Source organism: Ostrea edulis, chromosome 3, assembly GCF_947568905.1.
Source record: "Ostrea edulis chromosome 3, xbOstEdul1.1, whole genome shotgun sequence".
NCBI classification, from domain to species: Eukaryota; Metazoa; Mollusca; class Bivalvia; order Ostreida; family Ostreidae; genus Ostrea; species Ostrea edulis.
Genome location: NC_079166.1, coordinates 46790191 through 46812615, shown reverse-complemented (window position 1 = coordinate 46812615; position 22425 = coordinate 46790191). Strand labels below are relative to the sequence as shown.

The 22425-nt window shown below is 36.0% G+C and overlaps 3 protein-coding genes across 19 annotated transcripts in view; 2 read left to right on the top strand and 1 right to left on the bottom strand.

The window, feature by feature from the left end:
- The window catches only part of LOC125677196 (platelet endothelial aggregation receptor 1-like), a 351642-nt gene extending 342864 nt beyond the window's left edge, over window positions 1-8778 (bottom strand). For all 17 annotated transcript variants that reach the window (XM_056157970.1, XM_056157979.1, XM_056157981.1 and 14 more), the window contains exons 1-8: window positions 5766-8778; window positions 5538-5650; window positions 5281-5339; window positions 4936-5073; window positions 4721-4828; window positions 726-744; window positions 473-531; window positions 102-239 (exon numbers count right to left, since the gene is read on the bottom strand). In XM_056157970.1, the coding sequence (XP_056013945.1) occupies window positions 102-239; window positions 473-531; window positions 726-744; window positions 4721-4828; window positions 4936-5073; window positions 5281-5339; window positions 5538-5650; window positions 5766-5858 (727 nt within the window). In that variant the 5' untranslated portion in view covers window positions 5859-8778. The remainder of the gene's footprint in view (window positions 1-101; window positions 240-472; window positions 532-725; window positions 745-4720; window positions 4829-4935; window positions 5074-5280; window positions 5340-5537; window positions 5651-5765) is intronic.
- Window positions 8779-14217: 5439 nt separating this feature from the next.
- On the top strand, window positions 14218-15027 carry LOC130053576 (uncharacterized). Its single transcript, XM_056160919.1, has one exon. It carries the CDS (start codon window positions 14218-14220, stop codon window positions 15025-15027), a length of 810 nt encoding a protein of 269 aa, XP_056016894.1.
- Window positions 15028-20113: 5086 nt separating this feature from the next.
- On the top strand, window positions 20114-22395 carry LOC125667802 (uncharacterized). Its single transcript, XM_056157954.1, has 4 exons — window positions 20114-21042; window positions 21164-21542; window positions 21680-22030; window positions 22175-22395. Exons 1-4 carry the CDS (start codon window positions 20212-20214, stop codon window positions 22393-22395), a joined length of 1782 nt encoding a protein of 593 aa, XP_056013929.1. The 5' UTR covers window positions 20114-20211.
- Window positions 22396-22425: the final 30 nt, after the last annotated feature.

The window sequence follows — 22425 nt, the reverse complement described above, 5'->3', positions numbered from 1 at the left end:
CTTTAAAATATATGTACATAGGATAAGAACATGTTGATGAAACAAATAGAACTCATTACTTGATGCGTTAAAAACTGTTTGGTATGCAATAATAAATATACCTGTTGTTACGTCCTTACAACCGACGGAAACATCACACAACTCCCTCTCACAGTCACACTCTTCCTGACATTCTTCTCCATAATAAGGATAGAGACACATTATACTACAGTTGATTCCAAGGTATCCCGGCAAACATTCTGTGATAAATACAGTTTGGAAATAAACAATCTCCAATGGTAAAAAATGAGTGTCGTCGTGATACTTTAGTAGACGTATTTAGAACTTGCAATTCTGCAGAATTATGCATTCTATCGCTATGCGGCAAGAAAAAAACCCAGACTAAATGACTTACATACGTGTAAATGTATCTATGCATTCAGTAAATTAACGCATTAAACATATTAAAGCAATTTTATATTTGTTCACATACTTTCGCAACGTTGACTTTCGACATTCCACTTGTAGTCTGGACAGCAATTTTTGAAACCCCTGTTGGACATACACGTGTAATGGTTAGACATATATGTTAAATGCTCTTTATAATTCCTCATGGCAATTTAAAATCTATTAAATTCAACGACTAAAGTTGGATCGTAACTTCATATATTGAATATTTGTAAATAAAATGGAAGTTTTCCTTTTTTAGTTAAGGTCAACTGAAAAAATTCAAAACAAATACGTACGTCTCACACTTAGGAACGTCTGAAGAAAATGAATATAAAACATTGGTGAATACATTTACTATCGTTAGAAGTAAGACTGGCCTGTGATACATGATCTCTTCTATATCCAGAAACTACAACAGAACGGCTTGTGTGAATGATATATAATCGCTCCATGCTTTAATATTTGCATTGGAGAGTTTTCTTTTTAATTTCCTCCTTCCGTCTTCAGGAAATATAAATTGTAAAATGCATTCTAATAAAGCGAAGCTATAGTATAGCGGATGTTACGGCTCTTTGGCATCTTATACCACTAATGGTTTTTCCTGAGAGTCCACGTTTCCCCTACTCTTAATTAGTTTTGTATTCTTTATAGGATTTATGAGAATTACCACTGTTCGTTATTTGACTTGCATTCTCTGAAACGTGGAAATTAACAAGGTTTTCCTTCATGCTCTATTCATATTACCTAGTCCGAAAAATTAAAAGGATATCTTGATAACAAACATGAAAAGTGAAGATAACGAACAGTGATCAATCTCATAGCTCCTATAAAGCATACAAATAAAGATTTGGGCAAACATGGACCCCTGGACATACCACAGGTGGGATCAGGTGCCTAGGAGGAGTAAGTATCCCTTTGGACCGGTTTCATTCGAACGACCCGACACTTTGTATGAAAAACGCCAGAGAGCGTTTGACCCAAGGATAGGTTGTATTTGCCAAGTATATCGTAAAGAGGACCATATAATTTGCAAAATGTTACCTTTAAAGGAGACTGTTGAAACCCCACAACATTAACTTGTTTGTCATTAGCCTGTCTTGAATCGAAAACTGATTTTATGTAGAAAAAACTTTTATACATCGAGTCAGTTGAGACATAAACGCCATATGCAGGTGAAAACAGAATATTCCTACATACATATGGGAAGCTGACCATGGAGAAGCTGAAATCATCCGGTTTGTCATCAGATTTAGTTGTTAGTTTACCGTCAACATAGATGTTCAATTAGATATCTAATTAACGAAGAAGATGTGGAAGACCCTGTTGTGTCTTTTATTTCAAGAACACTGGGATATATCGAATCGACATAGAAATGAAAATGATTATTGTTAGTAGATAAAATATTAAGTGAACTTGAATCAATATTATACATGTATGAGGGTATGTATATTTCAATTTAATTTTTCTTCTTTAATACAATATGTTGAAATAAAGACCGACATGTATGTTTATGTAAAACTTTAATCCATTTTGTGGACCCACTCAAACCCAAAGTGTGAAATTCTGAAACATATTGTTGCGTTATCCTGGCTCCACGGTATGTGTGTGTAATGTGATGTACAAACTTTGATTTACACTCCATAAGAATGATGGCATTTTGATTTGAAAAAAATGCCCTTTTCATTCAATATTATTATGAATCTTTGTTATTTTTTTTATATTCCTACATGTATGTTTACTTGTAATCTCCATAAAAAGATTAAGATAACGAGCTGATATTAACTCGTCAATCCTATAAAGAATACAATATCGAAAATAAAACAACCTATCGACTGCACATATTTGAATCCACCCCAGGATTTTTAGTGACGAGGTTGGTTGAAATTGGTCCAGTGACTCTAGAGAAGTTAAACATGTGAAATGTACGCACTTCGAGAAACGTACACGAACTTTCAGTTTAAACAAGCTAAAATATGTAATGGAGTGGGTTTTTTATTGTCTTCAACAATTTTACTGTTAATCACTATCATGTTCTAAGCATTAATGACGTAATCAACTGATTAAGATTTTGCATGCATTCTTGTCTTGTATATTAACACTATCAATATGTCTTGTAAGTATGAAAGTACAGGGAAACTATTTCTGTAAAAGAGAGCAAATGTAAACTCTGCGTTCACAATTTTTTAACAATTAAAAAAAGATACCGTTTCAAGAAAAGTACAAACATAATATAAAAGCTGTAAAGTCAGAAGTCATTGACACATGCAGAGGCTCTATTTTTGGAATAAATTAAGGAATCGTGAGCCATGGTGGCTGTATCACAAGCCGTTCTTGGCATACTGATTTTCACTACGGACAACTCCGTTTACCTGATTAAGGTATAGGGTTCACGGCGGGTGAGACCAGTCGACAGGGGATGCTTACTCCTCCTAGGCACCTGATCCCACCTCTGGTAAATCCAGGGGTCCGTGTTTCCCCAACTCTTTATTTTGTATTGCAGAAGTTGTGAGATTGATCACTTGTTCGTTATCTTCGCCTTTCATTGATACAGTCTGTCTTATCAAATTCACTGCTATCAAATGTTGTATAAGAATGAAAGAACATCCGTACTGAAATGATAAAAGTACCATAGCCATAACACTTGTGATGTATTTGGATACATTCCTTAGTACTGCATACATGGAAATGATATGTATTATTTTGTACCAATGTAGGAGGAAAATCGTATCGTGGTTTTCAGCTCTTTGAGTATTGAGTACATGTACATTATGTGTAATTCGTTCTAGCTGTAGTACATGTAGTCTTTGTGCTCTTTGAATATCTTTAATTCTATGATATTTAAACTGTTGTGAATTGAAAAGAAAATGGAAACAATTTGAAAGCAAATGCATCAAAAGAAATTTGAAGTATAATGCTTACCCCACAGGATTGAATAAGAAATATATTTCAAAGAACATCAACGCTTTTGCAATCCTTTCAAGCTGTAATACATGGTATCTATGTGCTCTTTGAATGTTCTATCACAAGAACTCTGCGGATCCACGAAATTAATGCCATAACGAACGCTATTTATGAGAAACTAATCATCTCAGGATGAAGTTTATAATAACCTAAGACGCCCTCTTCTCTGTTATTAAGGATTCCAGAAGTGGGTGTTACTTCATTTAATCATGAATATCTAGATACGTAATTCATCCAATGATGATTAAGGAACATGTGAAAATGATGTTATATTTTGATTCAGAAGTAACTATACATATTCCTATCCTGAAGTAACTATACATATTTCTACGTCTAACACTTTCATTCTCACAATTCCTACTGTTCGCGGGTAGGTTAAGGATTCCCTTATAGAATAGCACAGTGCACTTTATGCCTTTACTTCTCTGAACTACCAATATATGACGTCATAATGGAAAATGAGGTCAAGTCACTGAGTTGTTATGACGGGGAGGGTGTCAAAAACTTTAGACGTTATTTCAAACTGCCTATAAGATGTCAGAACACTATAGCAAAATTCACGTGTCTGAATTGTATTTTAATATCTTATATGTCCGAATATTTTAAAATAGTTTGTTTAATTACCCTTGATTGAAATTCAGTGTGTTTACACTGCTTTCGAAAAATATACTTTTGGAATGGTCCAGCACAGAGTAATTTATGAGGATTCATTTGAGATCCATTACAGAAATCGTAAGAGGAGTTTGTTCTCTACCCGAATCTTGCTTGGTTAAATGTTTGATGGCTTTGTTTGAATACAGATTACCATCAAATGTGTAGGTAAGTGTGTCCGTAGGTTGAACTCTTCATGAAATACGTGTATTTTGTACGCAAGTAATACTACCAGTTTTCCCAAGCACATTTCGGGTACACAAGGATACGGTGAGTTCAAAGAAAAAGTTTAAAATAATTGTTAAATGAGCTGCGCTGAAGCGATTTATGTGAAACACTTCAAACAATTATAAATGACCGTCACATGATCAACGATATCATAACAGATATACTAATATATAGCCGAGAGAACCTTCTATATAAATTGTCTGTACTTAAGTATATAAATTACAAGTGAAAACAAAAAACCGACCTCGCAATCCAATGTATGTTTTGAACGCATTTCAAACTCCGGGAAGCCTTAACATAGCTGCGTTTTTCTTCTTCGAAGATGAGTCTTCTATCATGAAATATGTATGTGAGTAGCTATGAGATTAAATAGTTTTATAGGAGAGAGAGAGAGAATATACATTGTACACACGTATAAAATACAACAATGTCACTATTTTAAGAACAATACCGTTTCCACAGAGAGTATTTATACTGACTGGTTTATATGTAGACAGTTCTTTTAGCCATACAATGCCGTCTTCATTCACAGTGCTGATGATGGAAGAACGGGTTTTGTCTTCAAAATATACAATGTATGTACATGGGCTAAAAAATGTTGATTAAACAAATAGAACTCATTATAGCATGCGTTTGAACACTGTTTGATATGCAAAATAAATGTACCTGTTGGTACATCTTCGCAACCGACGGAAACATCACACAAGTCCCTCACACAGTCACACTCTTCCTGACATCTTTCTCCATAATAAGGATAGGGACACATTATACTACAATTGGTTCCACCGTATCCCGGCAAACACCCTGTGATAAATAGTTTGGAAATATGCAGATTGACAATAAATAATTATTGTCGTGGTAGTATAGTGGACGTTTTTCAAATTGCGATTCAGCAGAATTATGCCTAGTATCGCTATTCGGCAAACATATAAAGATACTAAATGACTTACATACGTAAAAATGTATCTATGCATTCAATAAATTAAAGCAATTTTATATTTGTGCACATACTTTCACAACGTTGACTTTCGACATTCCATTTGTAGTTTGGACAGCAATTTTTGAAACCCCTGTTGGACATACACGAACACTGCTTAGAAATACATATTAATTGCTCTTTATCATTCATCATGGCAATATAAAATCCATTAAATACTACATGTACGTCTGAAGTTGGATCGTAACTTCATATATTGAATATTTGTACCTAGAATGGAAATACTGTTTTGAAATAAGATCGATTAAAGAAATTCAAAACAAATACTTACGTCTCACACTTAGGAACGTCTGAAGAAAATGAATATAGAACATTGGAGAATACATTTACTATTGTTAGAAGTAAGACTGGCCTGTGATACATGATCTTTTCTATATCCAGAAACTAGAACAGAACGATTAGTGTGAATGATAAATAACCGTTCGATATTATTAATCTTTAAATTTCCTCCTTCCTTCTTCGGGAAATATCAATGATGAATTCATGAAATGTATTTTACCCAAGCAAAGTTTAGTCGTTGTTTCGGCTCAACAACATACTTCCTCCTCGTAGGCGTCTCATGCTGCCTCTGCTCCGTGTTTACCCTACTCATAATTAATTTTGTATTCTTTATACGATTTGTGAGATTTATCACTGTTCCTAATTTTCACTCTCTGAAATGTAAAAATTGCCAAGATTTTGCTGTGTCCTCTATTGATTTTACTTATTCTGAAAAATGAAAAGGATCTCTTGATATATGTAACATGTATCACATCGTTAACATGTTCTTTTCTCATATTCGAATGTAAGCGCTTATTACCATTGCTTTGATGACCTCTTACGTCACAAAGGTCATTCAGCCCATTACTGTGGTATTCTAAATGGAATTTACTGAAACACGATGGCGTCTAGAACTAGTGTTTAGCTTCGGCACGGAAAAAAGAGAGGGTTATGATATATTTCTGTGTGTTAACATAGGAACGTCTGAAGAAAATGAATATAAAACATTGGTGAATATATTTACTATATTGTTAGAAGTAAGAATGGTCTGTGATACATGATCTCTTCTATATCCAGAAACCACAATAGAATGGCTTGTCTGAATGATAAATAACCGCTCGATGCTTTAATATTTGCATTTGAGAATTTTCTTTTTAATTTTATTTCAATTATAAACTCATAAGATTCATTCTAATTAAGCGAAGCTATAGTCTAGTGGGTGTTACTGCTCAACAAGATGCTTACTCCTTTTTGGCATCTGATACCACTGATCGTGTTTACTGAGGGTCCATGTATACCCTACTGTTAATTAGTTTTGTATTCTTTATAGGATTTATGAGAATTACCACTGTCCGTCATTTGCCTTATATTCTCTGAAACGTGGAAATTAACAAGGTTTTCCTTCATGCTCTATTCAATTTACCTAGTCCGAAAAATTGAAAGGAGATCTAGATAACAAACATGAAAAGTGAAGATAACGAAAAGTGATCAATCTCATAACTCCTATAAAGCATACAAAATGGATATTTTGGTAAACATGGACCCCTGGACATACCACCACAGGCACCTGAACTATGGATGTTACCCCACCCTCCTTTTTTGATGATTTTTGGTGGCGATAATTTCTCTGAAATGTGTGAATTCCCCGTCTCTCTCACCCCTCTTTCGATTTATGTAATCGTTTCACGCTTTTTGTAAGCTTTAGAGATTGACCTTCTACCGGTATGATACAATATGAAGGAAACATTTGTAAACAAGCAGCGGCTCCCCGTTTCAGGGCACATTTTTCCAAGTAATTACATCGTTACCTAAGGAACCTTGGCGAGCGGCACGTAAGGGACATATCATACTACAAGTATCTTCTGCTCAAAACCATCTCATCTCTTTTATTTGTAACAATCTTGCGTGCATTGATCGGACAGGGCTTCTTCTCTTCTTCTTGTCCACTGGCAAGCTAAAAAGATGTCACAAGAGTACGAATTTATTTTACGGGCTGTGTGATTGGTTCGCAAAGACATCCGAATGGTTTCGGGATTATTCGACGACCAATCGCACGACACGTTATAAATTCGTTTGTCTGTCATTTGCCTGCCTCGAACAAAAAACTGATCTTATGCAGAAGAAAATTTTATGCATCGAGTCAGTTTAGACATAAACGTCATATGCAGGTTATAATGGAATATTCCTACACAATTATGTGAAGTTGACGATAGAGAAACTCGTATCATCTGGTTTGTCATAAGATTTAGTTGGTAGTTTGCAGTTAACATATATATTCAATTAAATATATATCTAATTAACGAAGAAGATGTGAAAGATTCTGTGATGTCTTTTATTTCGAGATCAATGGGATATCTCAAATCGACATGAGAATGAAAACTGCTATTGTTAGTTGATAAAATAGATTATGTGAACTTGAATCAATACTATATGAGGGTGGGTATATTTCAATTTAAGATACTGTACCATTTTCTATCTTTGATATATAATATGTTGAAATAAAAACATACATGTCTATTTACGTAAAACATTAAACCATTTTGTGGACCCACTCAAACCCAAAGTGTGAAATTTTGAAGCCTATTATTGCGTTATCCTGGCTCCAGGGTATGTGTGTGTAATGTGATGTACAAACTTTGCTTTGCACTGCATAAGAATGATGACATTTTAATTTTTTTTTAAATGCCCTTTTCATTTACTCTTATTATGGATCTTTGTTTGTTTGCTGTTTTTTATATATATATTCATACATGTATGCTTATTTGTAATGTCCATAAAAAAATTAAGATAACGAGCTGATTTTAAAGACCCCAAAAAAAACACCGTACGGTTGCTCCACGGATGACTGAATGTGGGCGGAGCTTATCCATGGTCAATGTTATTTACCTGGAATTTACCTGGCCAAGAGATCGGTTGTTGTGTATATTTTTATGATATACACAGGAAATTTCTCAGGTTATTACAAATTATGCTTAGTGTCTTGATTTCTGCAACAACAAAAAATAATTAAAATTTCTACCTACATGCATACCGCATTTCTATTTCCCGTAAACCTTCAAACTTGGTCATATTTATGTATTGCAAATGACAGGTTTAGCCCATTTCTAAACCTTTGCTTTTTAAAACTTCTAATTAAATTGTTATATATCGTATGTAAATAATTTCCGAAATATAATATTACCCGGCGTTTCCAGGCACTTCCTGGTGTCCTGGTAGTTCGCGGTGTCGTGGGTGTAGTAGGTAAAATATCCATGTTTCGAGAGAATGAATAAATCCAAGCAGATCTGTGTACATGTACAACCAAATGAAGAATGATCAAGATACCCCTCAATATGGGCCGTCTGTAGGGTTTCTGTGGACAAGTGTTTACGTAATGGTGATATCCCAAACAGCAGCTGACATGAAGTCTTCTCTCTCTCTCTCTCTCTCTCTCTCTCTCTCTCTCTCTCTCTCTCTCTCTCTCTCTCTCTAGGGTTTCTGTGGACGTAGTGTTTGTGTAACGATGGCATCCCAAACAGAAGCTGACACGAAGTCTACACCCCCTCCTCTCTCTCTCTCTCTTTAGGGTTTCTGTGGACGTAGTGTTTGTGTAACGGTGGTATCCCAAACAAAAGCTGACACAAGCTAGTCTACCCCCCCTTTCTCTCTCTCTCCCTTACTCTCAATCATTGACTAAATGAGTAATTATTGTCATACGTATGCAACACTATTGCCATGCCATATTATTTCATCTATATTATTGCTACAGTTTTACACATTTCTCTCTCTCTCTCTCTCTCTCTCTCTCTCTCTCTCTAAACATAAAACGGTGATAAATTATAAATAGCTCAATACTCTCTCTCTCCCTCCCTCCCTCTCCCCCCCCCTCTCTCTCTCTCTCTCTCTCTCTCTCTCTCTCTCTCTCTCTCTCTCTCTCTCTCTCTCTCTCACTCTCTCTCTCTCTCTTTATCTTTATAAATATAAAACCGTGATAAATTATCAATAGAAATATCTCAATAACTCTCTCTCTCTCTCTCTCTCTCTCTCTCTCTCTCTCTCTCTCTCTCTCTCTCTCTCTCTCTCTCTCTCTCTCCCTCTCTCTCTCTCTCTCTGAATATAAAGCCGTGATAAATTATAAATAGAAATATTTCAGTAACTCTCTCTCTCTCTCTCTCTCTCTCTCTCTCTCTCTCTCTTTTTTTTTTTTTTATCTTTATAACTATAAAACCGTGATAAATTATAAATAGAAATATCTCAATAACTCTCCCTCTCTCTCTATGAATATAAAGCCGTGATCTCTATGAATATAAAGCCGTGATAAATTATAAATAGAAATATCTCAGTAACTCTCTCTCTCTCTCTCTCTCTCTCTCTCTCTCTCTCTCTCTCTCTCTCTCTCTCTCTCTCTCTCTCTCTCTCTCTCTCTTTATCTTTATAACTATAAAACCGTGATAAATTATAAATAGAAATATCTCAATAACTCTCGCTCTCTCTCTCTCTCTCTCTCTATGAATATAAAGCCGTGATAAATTATAAATAGAAATATCTCAGTAACTCTCTCTCTCTCTCTCTCTCTCTCTCTCTCTCTCTCTCTCTCTCTCTCTCTCTCTCTCTCTCTCTCTCTCTCTTTCTCTCTCTTATCTTTATAAATATAAAACCGTGATAAATCATAAATAGAAATATCTCAATAACTTTCTCTCTCTCTCTCTCTCTCTCTCTCTCTCTCTCTCTCTCTCTCTCTCTCTCTCTCTCTCTCTATATATATATATATATATATATATATATATATATATATATATATATATATAAAGCCGTGATAAATTATAAATAGAAATATCTCAGTAACTCTCTCTCTCTCTCTCTCTCTCTCTCTCTCTCTCTCTCTCTCTCTCTCTCTCTCTCTCAATATAAAGCCGTGATAATTTCAAACAGAAGCATTTTTTAAACTACTGTAACAGTTTTACGCATGGGCAATATAACCATTATACATGTTGATGTGCTGCGCCAATAAAGAATTGTTCATGTTTTTATAAATATAAAGCCACAATAAATCACTAATAGAAAATATTCCAATAACTTATGTTTGTTTGGTTTTTAAGGTCTTCCGTCTCCTGCGGAAGACCTTACTATTATTGTTCGCGTTCTTCTTCTTCATTATTATTATTATTATTATTTTCCTTGGTAGTACACGCGTTTTTCTCAGCCATTTCTCGATCGATTTTCACGAAATTTTCAGGAAAGCTGTCTTTTGGTGACGAGACTTTGCTTGCAAAATTTCGTGCTTGACATCACTTCCGGTCAGGAGTTATCTGTCTTTTAGTGACTTTTTGAAGGGCCTTGTTGTCCACACATCTCCTCCGTTAGTTTTGAAGCTAGAGTCTTGAAATTTCTACACAAGATAGAGTAAACATTCTAGAAGATTTGTGGGGGATTCGATTTTACCGGAGGCGATTTGCCTAAAGGCTCGCCTGGACCTGAAAAAATGGATGCCAAAATTTTTCGCCGATTTCGGCGATTTTTGACCTTTGATCTCCAATATCTTTTTTCTTGCAAATATTTTGTTAAGACATGTAGAACAAAAGTTGTGCACATTTACGAGATATTTTCGAAAATATCAAGATTTAGGGGCTAGCCCCTTCAATTAGGGATCTAGAAGGGCTCAAATTCTAGATCAAATATCTCAAAAATCGTTAATATTTTGGTATAAGTCAAAGAACAAAAAATGTTCATCTCAACAATCCAAATCTATTCAGATAAAAATTTAGGTCATATGTTACGTAATAAGGGATTTTAAGGGCCAAAACCATAAATTTTTTACCCCTTGTATCTCGAAAACGACAAATATTTTGAAAAGCAATAAAGAACAAAAGTTGTTCAGAATGATGATCTCAACAATATGCATATTTCGTTTTTACCCTATGTGGCCCCGTTAGGGAGCTACAGTTTGGCCCCTAAAAATTACTTCTAGAAATAACTCGAGAATGGTAAAGAATTTCTAAATACTTGTTGAACAACAAATGTTTGAAATGTCATGACCTTTCTTACGATATCAAGCAAAAGGGGCTGACCCTTTTAATTAGGGGCCCAGAAAGGTCCAAAGGTTTATGAGAATATCTCAGAAACTATTAATATTTTGTAATAAGTCATTGAAGCGGAAATGTTCATCTAAACGAGCTTGTTCTTATCAAATCAAAAAGTAGGTCATATGTTACGTAATAAGGGATTTTAAGGGCCAAAATCATAAATAATTGACGCCTCATATCTTGAAAACGACAAATATTTTGAAAAGCATTATTGAACAAAAGTTGTTCAGAATGATAATCTAAACAATATGTACATTTCGTTTTTTCCCTATGTGGCCCCGTTAGGGAGCTACAGTTTGGCCCCTAAATATTTCTTGTAGAGATAACTCGAGAACGGTAAAGAATTTCTAAATACCTGTTGAGCAAAAAATGTTTAAAATGACAAGGCCTTTCTTACGATATCAAGCAAAACGGGCTTGCCCTTTAAATCAGGGGTTCAGAAGGGTCCAAATGTTTTTGAGAATATCTCAGAAACTATTAATATTTTATAATAAGTTGTAGAAGCGGAAATGTTCATCTCAACGAGCTTGATCTTATCAAATCAAAAAGTAGGTCATATGTTACGTAATTCGAGATTTTAAGGGCCAAAATCGTAAATATTTGACGCCTCATATCTTGAAAACGACATATTTTTTGAAAAGCATTATTGAACAAAAGTTGTTCAGAATGATGATCTAAACAATATGTACATTTCGTTTTTTCCGTATGTCGCCCCGTTAGGGAGCTACAGATCGGCCCCTAAAAATTTCTTGTTGAGATAACTCCAGAACGGTAAAGAATTTCTAAATACTTGTTGAACAAAAAATGTTTAAAATGACAAGGCCTTTCTTACGATATCAAGCAAAAGGGGCTGGTCCTTTAAATTAGGGGTTCAGAAGGGTCCAAAGGTTTAAGAGAATATCTCAGAAACTATTAATATTTTGTAATAAGTCATAGAAGCGGACGTGTTCATCTACATCTTCATTTCCTTCTTGCCAGAATTAAAGGCGTATATTGTGTAATTTGTGATTTTGTTGGCCAGAATACTAGTCATCTTACTAGAATTTTCTCGTCAAATGCTGTAACTAGAAATCTTAGTGCATGAATTTTGCTTTACCGTCATGTCTCAGCTTTTCTGAATGTTGTGCGCAACGAGATCTCTTCTAGTTTTTATTATTATTGTTTGATTTCTGATTGTTTAATCTATAATACATGTATAAAGATGGAGAGAGAGAAAATACCATGATAAATTGCATTGTATAGGGGACGTTAGAAATTAAAATATTCTAGGTGCGAGTCAATGCTATCAAAACTCAGGTATACTGGGGCTTTCCTCGAGATCTGAAGACTGCCGGTCATCATTAGCCATGATTGTTACCAAAACATCTTTCTCAGGTAGCTGTAGACCACGGTCTCTGCAAACGTCAATCAACCTAAGCTCTATTGTTAAAAGTTTGATTGACCAGCGGCTTATCATTGATCGCGACACAGGTAAAATTTGGGAGTGTTAACTTAAAGTTGGGTCTTTAACTAGTCAATCCTATAGAGAATACCATATAGGACAAGCTATCGACTGCACATATTTGAATCCACCTCAAGCTGTTTAGTAGCGGGGTTTGTTGAAATTGGTCCGGTGACTCTAAAGAAAAAGTTAAACATATGAAATGTACGCACTTCGAGAAACTTACACGAACTTTCAGTTTAGGCGAGCTAAAATATGTAATGGAGTGGGGGGTTTATTGTCTTCAACGATTTTACTTTTAATCACTATCATGTTCTAAACATTGTGTTGGTGTTTATCACAGAGTAATGATATGCGTCTAGTGCGGTAAAGATCAAACGCCGTAAGATCCTTACTGCCGCTGGCTAGCCTACTTGTAGGTGAAAGGGAAAGTAGCGAAAGCAGAAATCTCGCCCCGCTAGTACATAGCCTCTACATTACTTAGATTTCTTCAAACGCCTCCTCGGGGCAACACACGGAAACTTGGTTCTAGAACTCAAGGCTAACATGAAGGGGATCTCGGAGTAGTACGGACCCTAGAGGTGCAGAGTGCAGGCCCACCGGTGCGTGGACATGCCCTGGCTCTCACCAACCTTGCCCCATCTATGGGTCAAATAGTTCCACTGCCTTGTGGATGACTTTGGCAAGTCAAAGACTATGGAAGAAAATCCAGAAAGAAAATCCCTGTAGATGAACATGAAAGGAAGGGAAAGCAATCATCTAAGGGAAGGACAACCCCAACAAAAAACCACTGGTCCTCCGAGTTCAGGGGGTTATGTTTAGGGCCAGCAACCTTAACATGTTAAACAAAAGACGCTACAGAAACCTTAACCAGAGAACAAAATGATGGAAGAAGGATTGACACCATTCAGGATACTGGAAGTATGACGGGTGAATCATCCATCCCGATAGGAGATGTCCTTCGACAAAAAATAACCCGTAGAGTGGGCTGCTGGAACGTGCGGACCCTCTACCAAACAGGAAAACTAGCACAAGTGGTGAGAGAAATGGAGTATTACAAAATCGAGCTCCTAGGAGTTAGTGAAGCCAGATGGACAGGTAGTGGATCAAAACAACTAGTATCAGGACATCAGATACTCTACTCTGGAAGAACCGACGACCATCATAGCAAAGGAGTAGCCATTATTACAACAAAGGAGGTCCACAGAAGTCTTTTAGAATGGAAACCTGTGAGTGAGCGAATAATAACAGCAAGGTACAACTCAGCCTTCGCCAAATTGACTGCTGTGGTTTGATATGCGCCAACAGATGATGCAAAAGATGAAGAGAAAATATCTTTCTTTGACAGCCTACAAAAGGTAGTAGACGATACACCATCTCATGATGTTCTGCTTATCCTTGGAAACTTAAATGCTAAAGTTGGAAAATGCAAAAAAGGTAAAAAAAAAAAAAAAAAAAAAAAAACCATCATGGGCCAGCAAGGAATAGGAGAATGTAACAACAACGGAGAGAGACTATGCACTTTCTGCCAAGAAAACGACCTAGTAATTGGTGGAACTATATTCATGCACAAAGACATCCATAAGACAACATGGAACTCACCAGATGGTCATACAAAGAACCAAATTGACCATATTATCATCAACAAGAGATGGAGAAGTAGTCTTCTCGATGTGGTTGCAAAACAAGGGGCTGATGTGGGAAGTGACCACTCTTTAGTACTGGCAAAAATCAAGTTAAAACTGAGGAAATCAAGGAAAAAAGATCAAAGACCACCTCCAATCAACATCCAAAAACTCAAAGATACAAAAACCCTGAGATCTTTTCAATTAAAATTCCAAAACAAGTTTTCAACACTCATGGAACATCCTGATGAAATCGATATGGAAACTTTTAACAAAGTATTGATAGAAAATAGTCAACAAATACTTGGCCCAAAGAGAAAGAAAAAAGAAAAATGGATTTCAGATAAAACATGGAAAATAGTAGAAAAACAAAAAGAGAAGAAAAGTAAAATTTTATCCACAAAATCCAAGAGGCAAAAGGACCAATTCCAGGCAGAATATCGGGCTATTGACAGGGAAGTAAAGAGGAGTGCAAGAGCTGACAGAAAGGCATACACTGAAAAGCTAGCCTATGAGGCAGAACAAGCAGCTTCTAAACAAGACATTCAGACCTTCTATCGAATTACAAAAACATTAGCAGCAAATTTCAGTCATCAGAGCTACCAATTAAAGACAAACAGGGAAATGTACTATCAAAAGAAGAAGACATACTGAAACGCTGGAAGGAACATTTTATATATGAAAGACCCAGAGAACGAGGCAATAATATTACCAGCCACGGACACATTAGATATTGATACTGATCCACCAAGTATAGAAGAGGTAAAATAGGCAATCACCAAACTTAAAAATGGAAAAGCTGCAGGCATTGATCAGATACATGCAGAGCTCCTCAAGGCCGAAGAATACTGGACACCTACAATTTTGACAAATATCCTACAGAAGATCTAGGAATCAGAAGAAGCACCATCCTTCTGGAAAACTGGCCTTATAGCTAAATTACCAAAGAAAGGAGACCTCTCAAATTGTAACAACTATAGAGGAATAATGTTGCTTTCCGTTACCATGAAGGTTCTAAGCAGAGTGATACTGGAAAGAATTGCAGACGTAACAGATCCCTTACTGCGTCAAGAACAAGCAGGCTTTAGGAAAGGGAAGTCGTGTGCTGATCAGATATTCGCTCTCAGACAAACTCTAGAACAAAGCAATGAATGGAACTCCCCATTATACATCAATTTCATTGACTTCACCAAAGCTTTTGATAGTGTTAATCACCTAGCCCTAGAAAGAATCCTTCATCATTATGGAATCCCAGATAAAATCATCTCCATCATCAAGATGCAATACACTGAACTTAATGCCAGAGTTATCTGTGGATCAAGCCTATCAGAGGAGTTTAAATTGACGACAGGAGTGAAACAGGGATGTCTGCTCTCTCCTCTTCTCTTTACCTTCTGCATCGACTGGATTATGCCAAAAACAACTAGAAGCAAACGAACAGGGATTACTTGGGGTATGACAGAAGTACTTGAAGACCTTGATTTTGCGGACGATAATGCACTGTTATCTCACTGTCATCGAGACATGAAAGAAAAAACCACCCAGCTCGCAAAAACAGCTGAAACAATTGGCCTTCATATAAACACCTCCAAAACTAAGATCATGAAGATCAATACCATATCAGAGGAACCTATCTCCTTAAATGGCACAAACATAGAAGATGTCACCAACTTCCCATACCTAGGAAGTAAGATCACCACTGATGGGGATTCAGAGGCAGATGTACAAGCTCGCATTTCTAAAGCCACAGGAGCGTATGCTGTTCTGCAGAACATCTGGAGGTCAAAAAAGTTTAGCACCAACACCAAAATTAAGATATTCAAGAGCGACGTGCTTGGGGTCCTACTATATGGTGCTGAATCTTGGAAAGTAACCAAGTCTATTTCCAACAAGCTGGATGTACTTCAGACCCGATGTCTCCGCAGAATATTGCGCATTTTCTGGCCTAGCACCATTTCAAATGACGAACTGTACAAAAGGACAAACACCACTCCTCTATCCCAGACGATCAGAAAGAGAAAATGGCTGTGGATAGGACATGTATGCAATATGTACCCAAATTCAATCCCAAGGGTTGCTTTGAAATGGCCATCAACTGGCAAGAGAAAGAGAGGAAGACCAAGAGAGACCTGGAGAAGATCGGTGGAGAAAAAAATGAAAGATAACAACTGGATTTGGGGACAGGTTCAGAAATGGGCGAAAGACAGACCAACATGGAAGTCTCTGGTGACGGCCTTATGTGCTGACCAGCACGAAGAGGACTAAGTAAGTAAGTATGTTCTAAATATTGATGACGCAATCAACTTATTAAGATTTTGTATGCATTGTAGTGTTGCATATCAATTAATGATAGGTATGACGAAGAATTTCATTGATTTCGTTGCCTTTAATATGAGAAAAGCATCGTGCAGCGCTACCAAATTTAAAGTACGGGGAAAATGTTTCTGTAAAAGAGAACAAATGTAAATTCTCCTTTGACAATTTTTTAACAATTCAAAAAATACAGTTTCAAGAAAAGTACAAACATGATATAAAGAGGAGAGGGGTCAGAAGTCGTTGACACCCGCAGAGTCTCTATATTTGGAATAAATTGAAGCATCATGAGTCATGGTGGCTGTATCACAGGCCGTTCTTGGCACACTGATTTTGACTACGGATAACTCCGTTTACCTGATGAAGGTATAGGGTTCACGGCGGGTGTGACCGGTCGACAGGGAATGCTTATTCCTCCTAGGCACTTGATCTCACCTCTGGTATATGTAGGGGTATGTGTTTCCCCAACTCCTTATTTTGTATTGCTTGGAGGAGTTATGAGATTGATCACTGTTCGTTATCTTCGCCTTTCATTGATAAAGTCTGCTTTGACAATGTCACTGGTATCATATGTTGTATGGCATGAAAGAACATCAGTACTGAAATTATAAAGATATCATAGGCATGACACTTGTGATCTTTTTGAAGACCTTCATTTGCAGTTGATACAAAAAAATAATATGTTAATTTGTATTATTATTTACCAATGTAGGAGGAAAATCGTATCGTGGTTTTCATCTCTTTGAGCATTGATTAAATGTACCTCATTGGATTTTGCATTTACACATATGTAATCCGTTCTAGCTGTAGTACATGTAATCGTTGTGCTCTTTGAATATCTTTCATTTTATGATAATACTTCAAACTGTTGTGAATTGAAAAGAAAATGAAAACAATTTGAAAATAATACATCATTAGAAATTTGAAGTATAATGCTTACCCCATAGGATTGAATAAGAAATATGGTTCAATGAACATCAATACTTTTTCAATCCTTTCCCGCTGTAGTACATCTAATCTATGTGTTCTTTAAATGTTCTATCACAACAACTCTGCAGATCCACGAAATTAATACCATAACTACCGCTATTTCCGAGAAACTAATCATCTCAGGATGAAGTTTGTAATAACCAAAGACGCCCTCTTCTCTGTTTTCAAGGATTCCAGAAGTGCGTGTTACTTCATATAATCATGACTATCTATATACGCAATTCATCCAATGATGATTAAGGAACATGTGAAAATGATGCAATATTTTGATTCTGAAGTAACTATACATGTCCCTATGTTTAACACTTTCATTCTCACAATTCCTACCGTCTTTCGTCTTTGAAGATGCGTTTTCTATCATGAAATATGTATGTGAGTACCTATGAGAGTAAATAGTTTGAAAGGAGAGAGAGGGACTATACACACGTATATAACATAGAAATGTCACCATATTAAGAACAATACCGTTTCCACAGAGAGTATTTATGCTGACTGGTTTATATGTAGACAGTTCTTGTAGCCATACAATGCCGTCTTCATTCACAGTGCTGATGATGGAAGAACTGGTTTGTTCTTAAAATACATGTACATGGCATCAAAAATGTTGATTAAACAAACAAAACTCATTACATGGTGCGTTTAACACTGCTACATATGTTAAAATAAATATACCTGTTGTTACGTCTTTGCAACCGACGGAAACATCACACAAGTCCCTCTCACAGTCACACTCTTCCTGACATCCTTCTCCATAATGAGGATAGGGACACATTATACTACAGTTTATTCCACCGTATCCCGGCAAACATCCTGTGATAAATACAGTTTGGAAATATGCAGATTGGTAATAAATGATTATTGTCGTGGTAGTTTAGTGGACGTTTTTACAAATAGCAATTCAGCAGAATTATGCCTTGTATCGCTATTCGGCAAACATATACAGAGACTAAATGACTAACATATGAGTTGCGTCAAGCGAAAAGGGACCTTCGTGACGTTCATGGAAAAACGTCACAATCGATCAAAAAAGTAACGTTGTTGTACAGACGATAATTGCCGGGGAAAAAAACAAACGAGACCGCTAAAAAGAGTTTTCAACAGAGATAATACCACAACTACTGGCATCCCATGGATCTACAGGTAACGCATTAATTTTTTAATGACATGTAGTTTAAGATTTAAATTGTGTTACATTGTCCCCGTAAAACACAATGTAGGTTTATGCCCATATGGATCTACATAGGGCCTATATATTCTTGTACATAATCAAAATAAGTAAAATAACTTAAAAGTAACTGTGCATATATACAAAGCTTATTCCCATTTAAGAAATATTGTTCACAAAACTACATGTATGTCTATATATTAAAATATGTAAGACTTACGAGGTATATTGCTTACGATAATATTGTGATCTGATGTAAACAGACGACAACACTAACCAACGATGTCGGCACTGTTATCTAATGATAATAGTCGTAGAATAAGTATAATAATGGGTAAACATTCTCCCAATAAACGGATATATTTAAAGAACTATTGATTATGAACTTAATAGAGGCACTTAACAACAGTAAACAAAATGTTTATCCAAAGATTCTTTTTTTTTCTGACAATACTGTATTAATTTTATTACGAAGTTATGTAACGGTGAAATGGTCGAATGGGAACATTCTCGACTTCTGATGCGAAGATCCCGGTTCAATTCCTCCGATGGGCAACATTTTTTTTCTTCAAAATTGCGCTTTTTCTTTTCTTTTTTTTTAAATTGCAAATTCATTTTTTTCTTCAACATTATTATCATTTATTTTCAAAGTTAATAAAAACATTAAAGTATTTTCATAGGAATGATTATTTATAAGGTGTTACTTTAGATATCGAATTAATTATTCTTTAAATAACGTTCAAGCAATGATTTGTTTTTAATTGATTTTAAATGAACTGTAACTTTGTTGAAGTTAAAGGCGCTTACATTTTAAAAATCCTAATAATGTATATTATATATTATTTCCAAATACTACTTTTTCAACACTTTACATGTACTTCTAAATATATAATTTTGCCTATAGAACAACTGATTTTTTAAAAATGTATTATACATGTAGCTAAAACTATCAAATCACAATAACATAAATTAATTGTCAGAAAGGTTGGCAGACTAAAAGAATAAATCGATTGTCCCTATACTAGTATATTTTGGTATCGATAAAAGATAAATAGATATTCAAAATTGATTTAAAAAGCCAATATACTTTAACCACTACAAACATTAATTTTGTATTTACACCCACCCATTAAATAAAGAATATGACCCTATTGCTGTCTTTTAACACCAATACTAATTTGATACCCATACTTTTCACTTTACAGGATCTAGGACACTTAGACGATGAGTATTTCCCCCATAGGCCCACAATATTATTGAAATACAATCCTGGGTTAGATGTCTCCGACGGTGATGTAAGCGATGATGGCAGTGATGATGAAATCAACAAAGGCTTTGATCGACAAGAAACTATCAGAAACAAAATCGATATGTTTGGAAAAAACTGTTTCACCGACAACAACGAAGAAAGTCAAAGTGAAGGTGAGGAGGACACTGCTTGTAATGGATACAACGATCTTCAAAGTTTAAAGCAGAACACTACTACAGCCTGTTCTTGTGGTAAAAACTGTTTGAAAAATATCGGTGTAGAAGAGATACAGAACTCAATATTGACCACAAAGGAACTCACTAGGGATGAAAAGGACATGTTTATAATGGGAAGACTGATGTGTACTGGATTTGGTAGCAATACCCAACGTGGGAAAGAGAGGAAAAGGAAGAAATACGCATACTATTTCCAAAATCAAGAAATTTGTAAAGGTTCCTTTCTTTTCGCCTACGGAGTTGGATCAAAGTATGTGAAAAATCTAGTTTCCCACATGAATGAAAATGGACATGTTCCACGGACACACAAAAACAAGAACAGACGCCCATCAAATGCTTTCCATTTCGATGATCTTAAGAACGCAATCGACTACATCCAGAATTACGCTGAAGAATTTGGACTTCCACAGCCAACGGTGAAAAACAAAAGTATCCCCATCACATATTTACCTTCATCGGGCAGCAAAACTACACTCCATTCTTTGTATTCTACATCATGTGACGAGTTGGGTAAAAGAAAAGTGGGACTCACAACCTTCAAACTTCTGTGGAAAGACTGTTGTCCTCATATTAAATATATGACACCCCGATCTGACATATGCCCTATATGTGAGGATTGTAGAGCAAGAATTTCAACGGCGGTTGGGTTAGTTGAGAAGCAAGAGGACCTGCGCATTTTCACAGAACACTTGTCAAAGGTTGAGATGGAACGACAGGTAAATGATAAGTTTTGTTCAATACATATTTATTGAAGGATTGTGCCATTTTAAAATCAAATCAGAATTTACGTTTATTAAACACCTATTAGCTCTTATTTTATTTATTGAATTATTTCAGGTATATAATGATGCAGTGAAGAAAGCAAGAGATGAATTTAGTACAGTCGCAAGACCAGCGGGATTACTTCCTCCATGCTCAACAAATCTTCAACATGTCCACTACACCTTCGACTTTTCTCAAGCGCTTTCCATTCCACATCATGCCAGACAGGAGGGACCACTTTATTTCTTGACACCAAGAAAGGTGCAGCTTTTTGGAGTTGCCTTAGAGGGATGTTACCAGCAGGTGAATTATATAGTTGATGAAGACCAGGGAATGGGAGAAAACGGGGCTGGCGTCAAAGGTTCAAACGGTGTGATTTCTATGCTACATCACTGCCTTACAACATTTGGATCTGGAGAAAAAGAATGCATTATCCATTGTGATAATTGTGCAGGTACGTTAACATTTGAATACGTTGTAGTGTATGCATTTTTTGTATTTTGCTCACCTTCAACTATACATCATGATTTTGTGTATGTTTTATCTATAAAATACTCGTACATGTATTTATAGAGGTAACTATTCTTGTAGGTGAGAATAAAAACAGATACGTACTGGGGTATCTGTCGTGGCGGACACTGTTAGGCCTACACAAGGATATTACCCTTTCAACGCAGGTGCCCTATCATGGACGTTGTCTGGTGGATGCTGGATTTGCCAACATCAAGCGTTTGTACCACAGGACTGATGTTGATAGTTTATCCGGTTTAGTGGATGTCATAAACAGAAGTGCCAAGTCAAACAGATCGGTGACATATCTAAATGATGCGGGGGAACACAATTGGGAATGGTTTGATTGGAAGACATTTATATCCCAGTACTTTGGCCCAGTAAGAGGCATACGGAAAATGCACCATTTTAGATTTTCTTCGTCATTTCCTGGTAAGTTTAGAAATAAAATCCCCAGTCATTTTGCAAACTAACTGTATATCAGCGTATGAGATACTGATTCAGGTAGGAATTTCTTATCATTGCCTGCAAGAATATATTTTACAAATGTCTAAATATATTTATTTCTTTTTCCAGGAAAGATGTACGTCAGAGAAAGGGCTGATCAGGTAGAGACCGAAATTGTATTATTAAAGTCTGCTGTTACACCTGAAGACCTGACAGCTAATACCGTGATGCCGGATATTGTACCACCAGGAGGGATTTCTGCAGAGAGACAGAAATACCTCTATCGTATGGTCAGACCATTTGTCAGGGATCCTTATAAAGAGCTGACTTGTCCGAATCGCGAGGAATAATCACACCATAATTTGGCCTATTATTGAAAC

What these genes read in the sequence shown, in the direction of transcription:
- LOC130053576 (XM_056160919.1), top strand. Translation starts at nt 14,218, where the DNA reads ATGGGCCAGCAAGGAATAGGAGAATGTAACAACAACGGAGAGAGACTA.
- LOC125667802 (XM_056157954.1), top strand. Translation starts at nt 20,212, where the DNA reads ATGTTTGGAAAAAACTGTTTCACCGACAACAACGAAGAAAGTCAAAGT. An exon ending in CCATTGTGATAATTGTGCAG is followed by an intron (nt 21,543 to 21,679) that starts GTACGTTAACAT and finishes CTATTCTTGTAG; the next exon opens with GTGAGAATAAAAACAGATAC. An exon ending in ATTTTCTTCGTCATTTCCTG is followed by an intron (nt 22,031 to 22,174) that starts GTAAGTTTAGAA and finishes TTCTTTTTCCAG; the next exon opens with GAAAGATGTACGTCAGAGAA.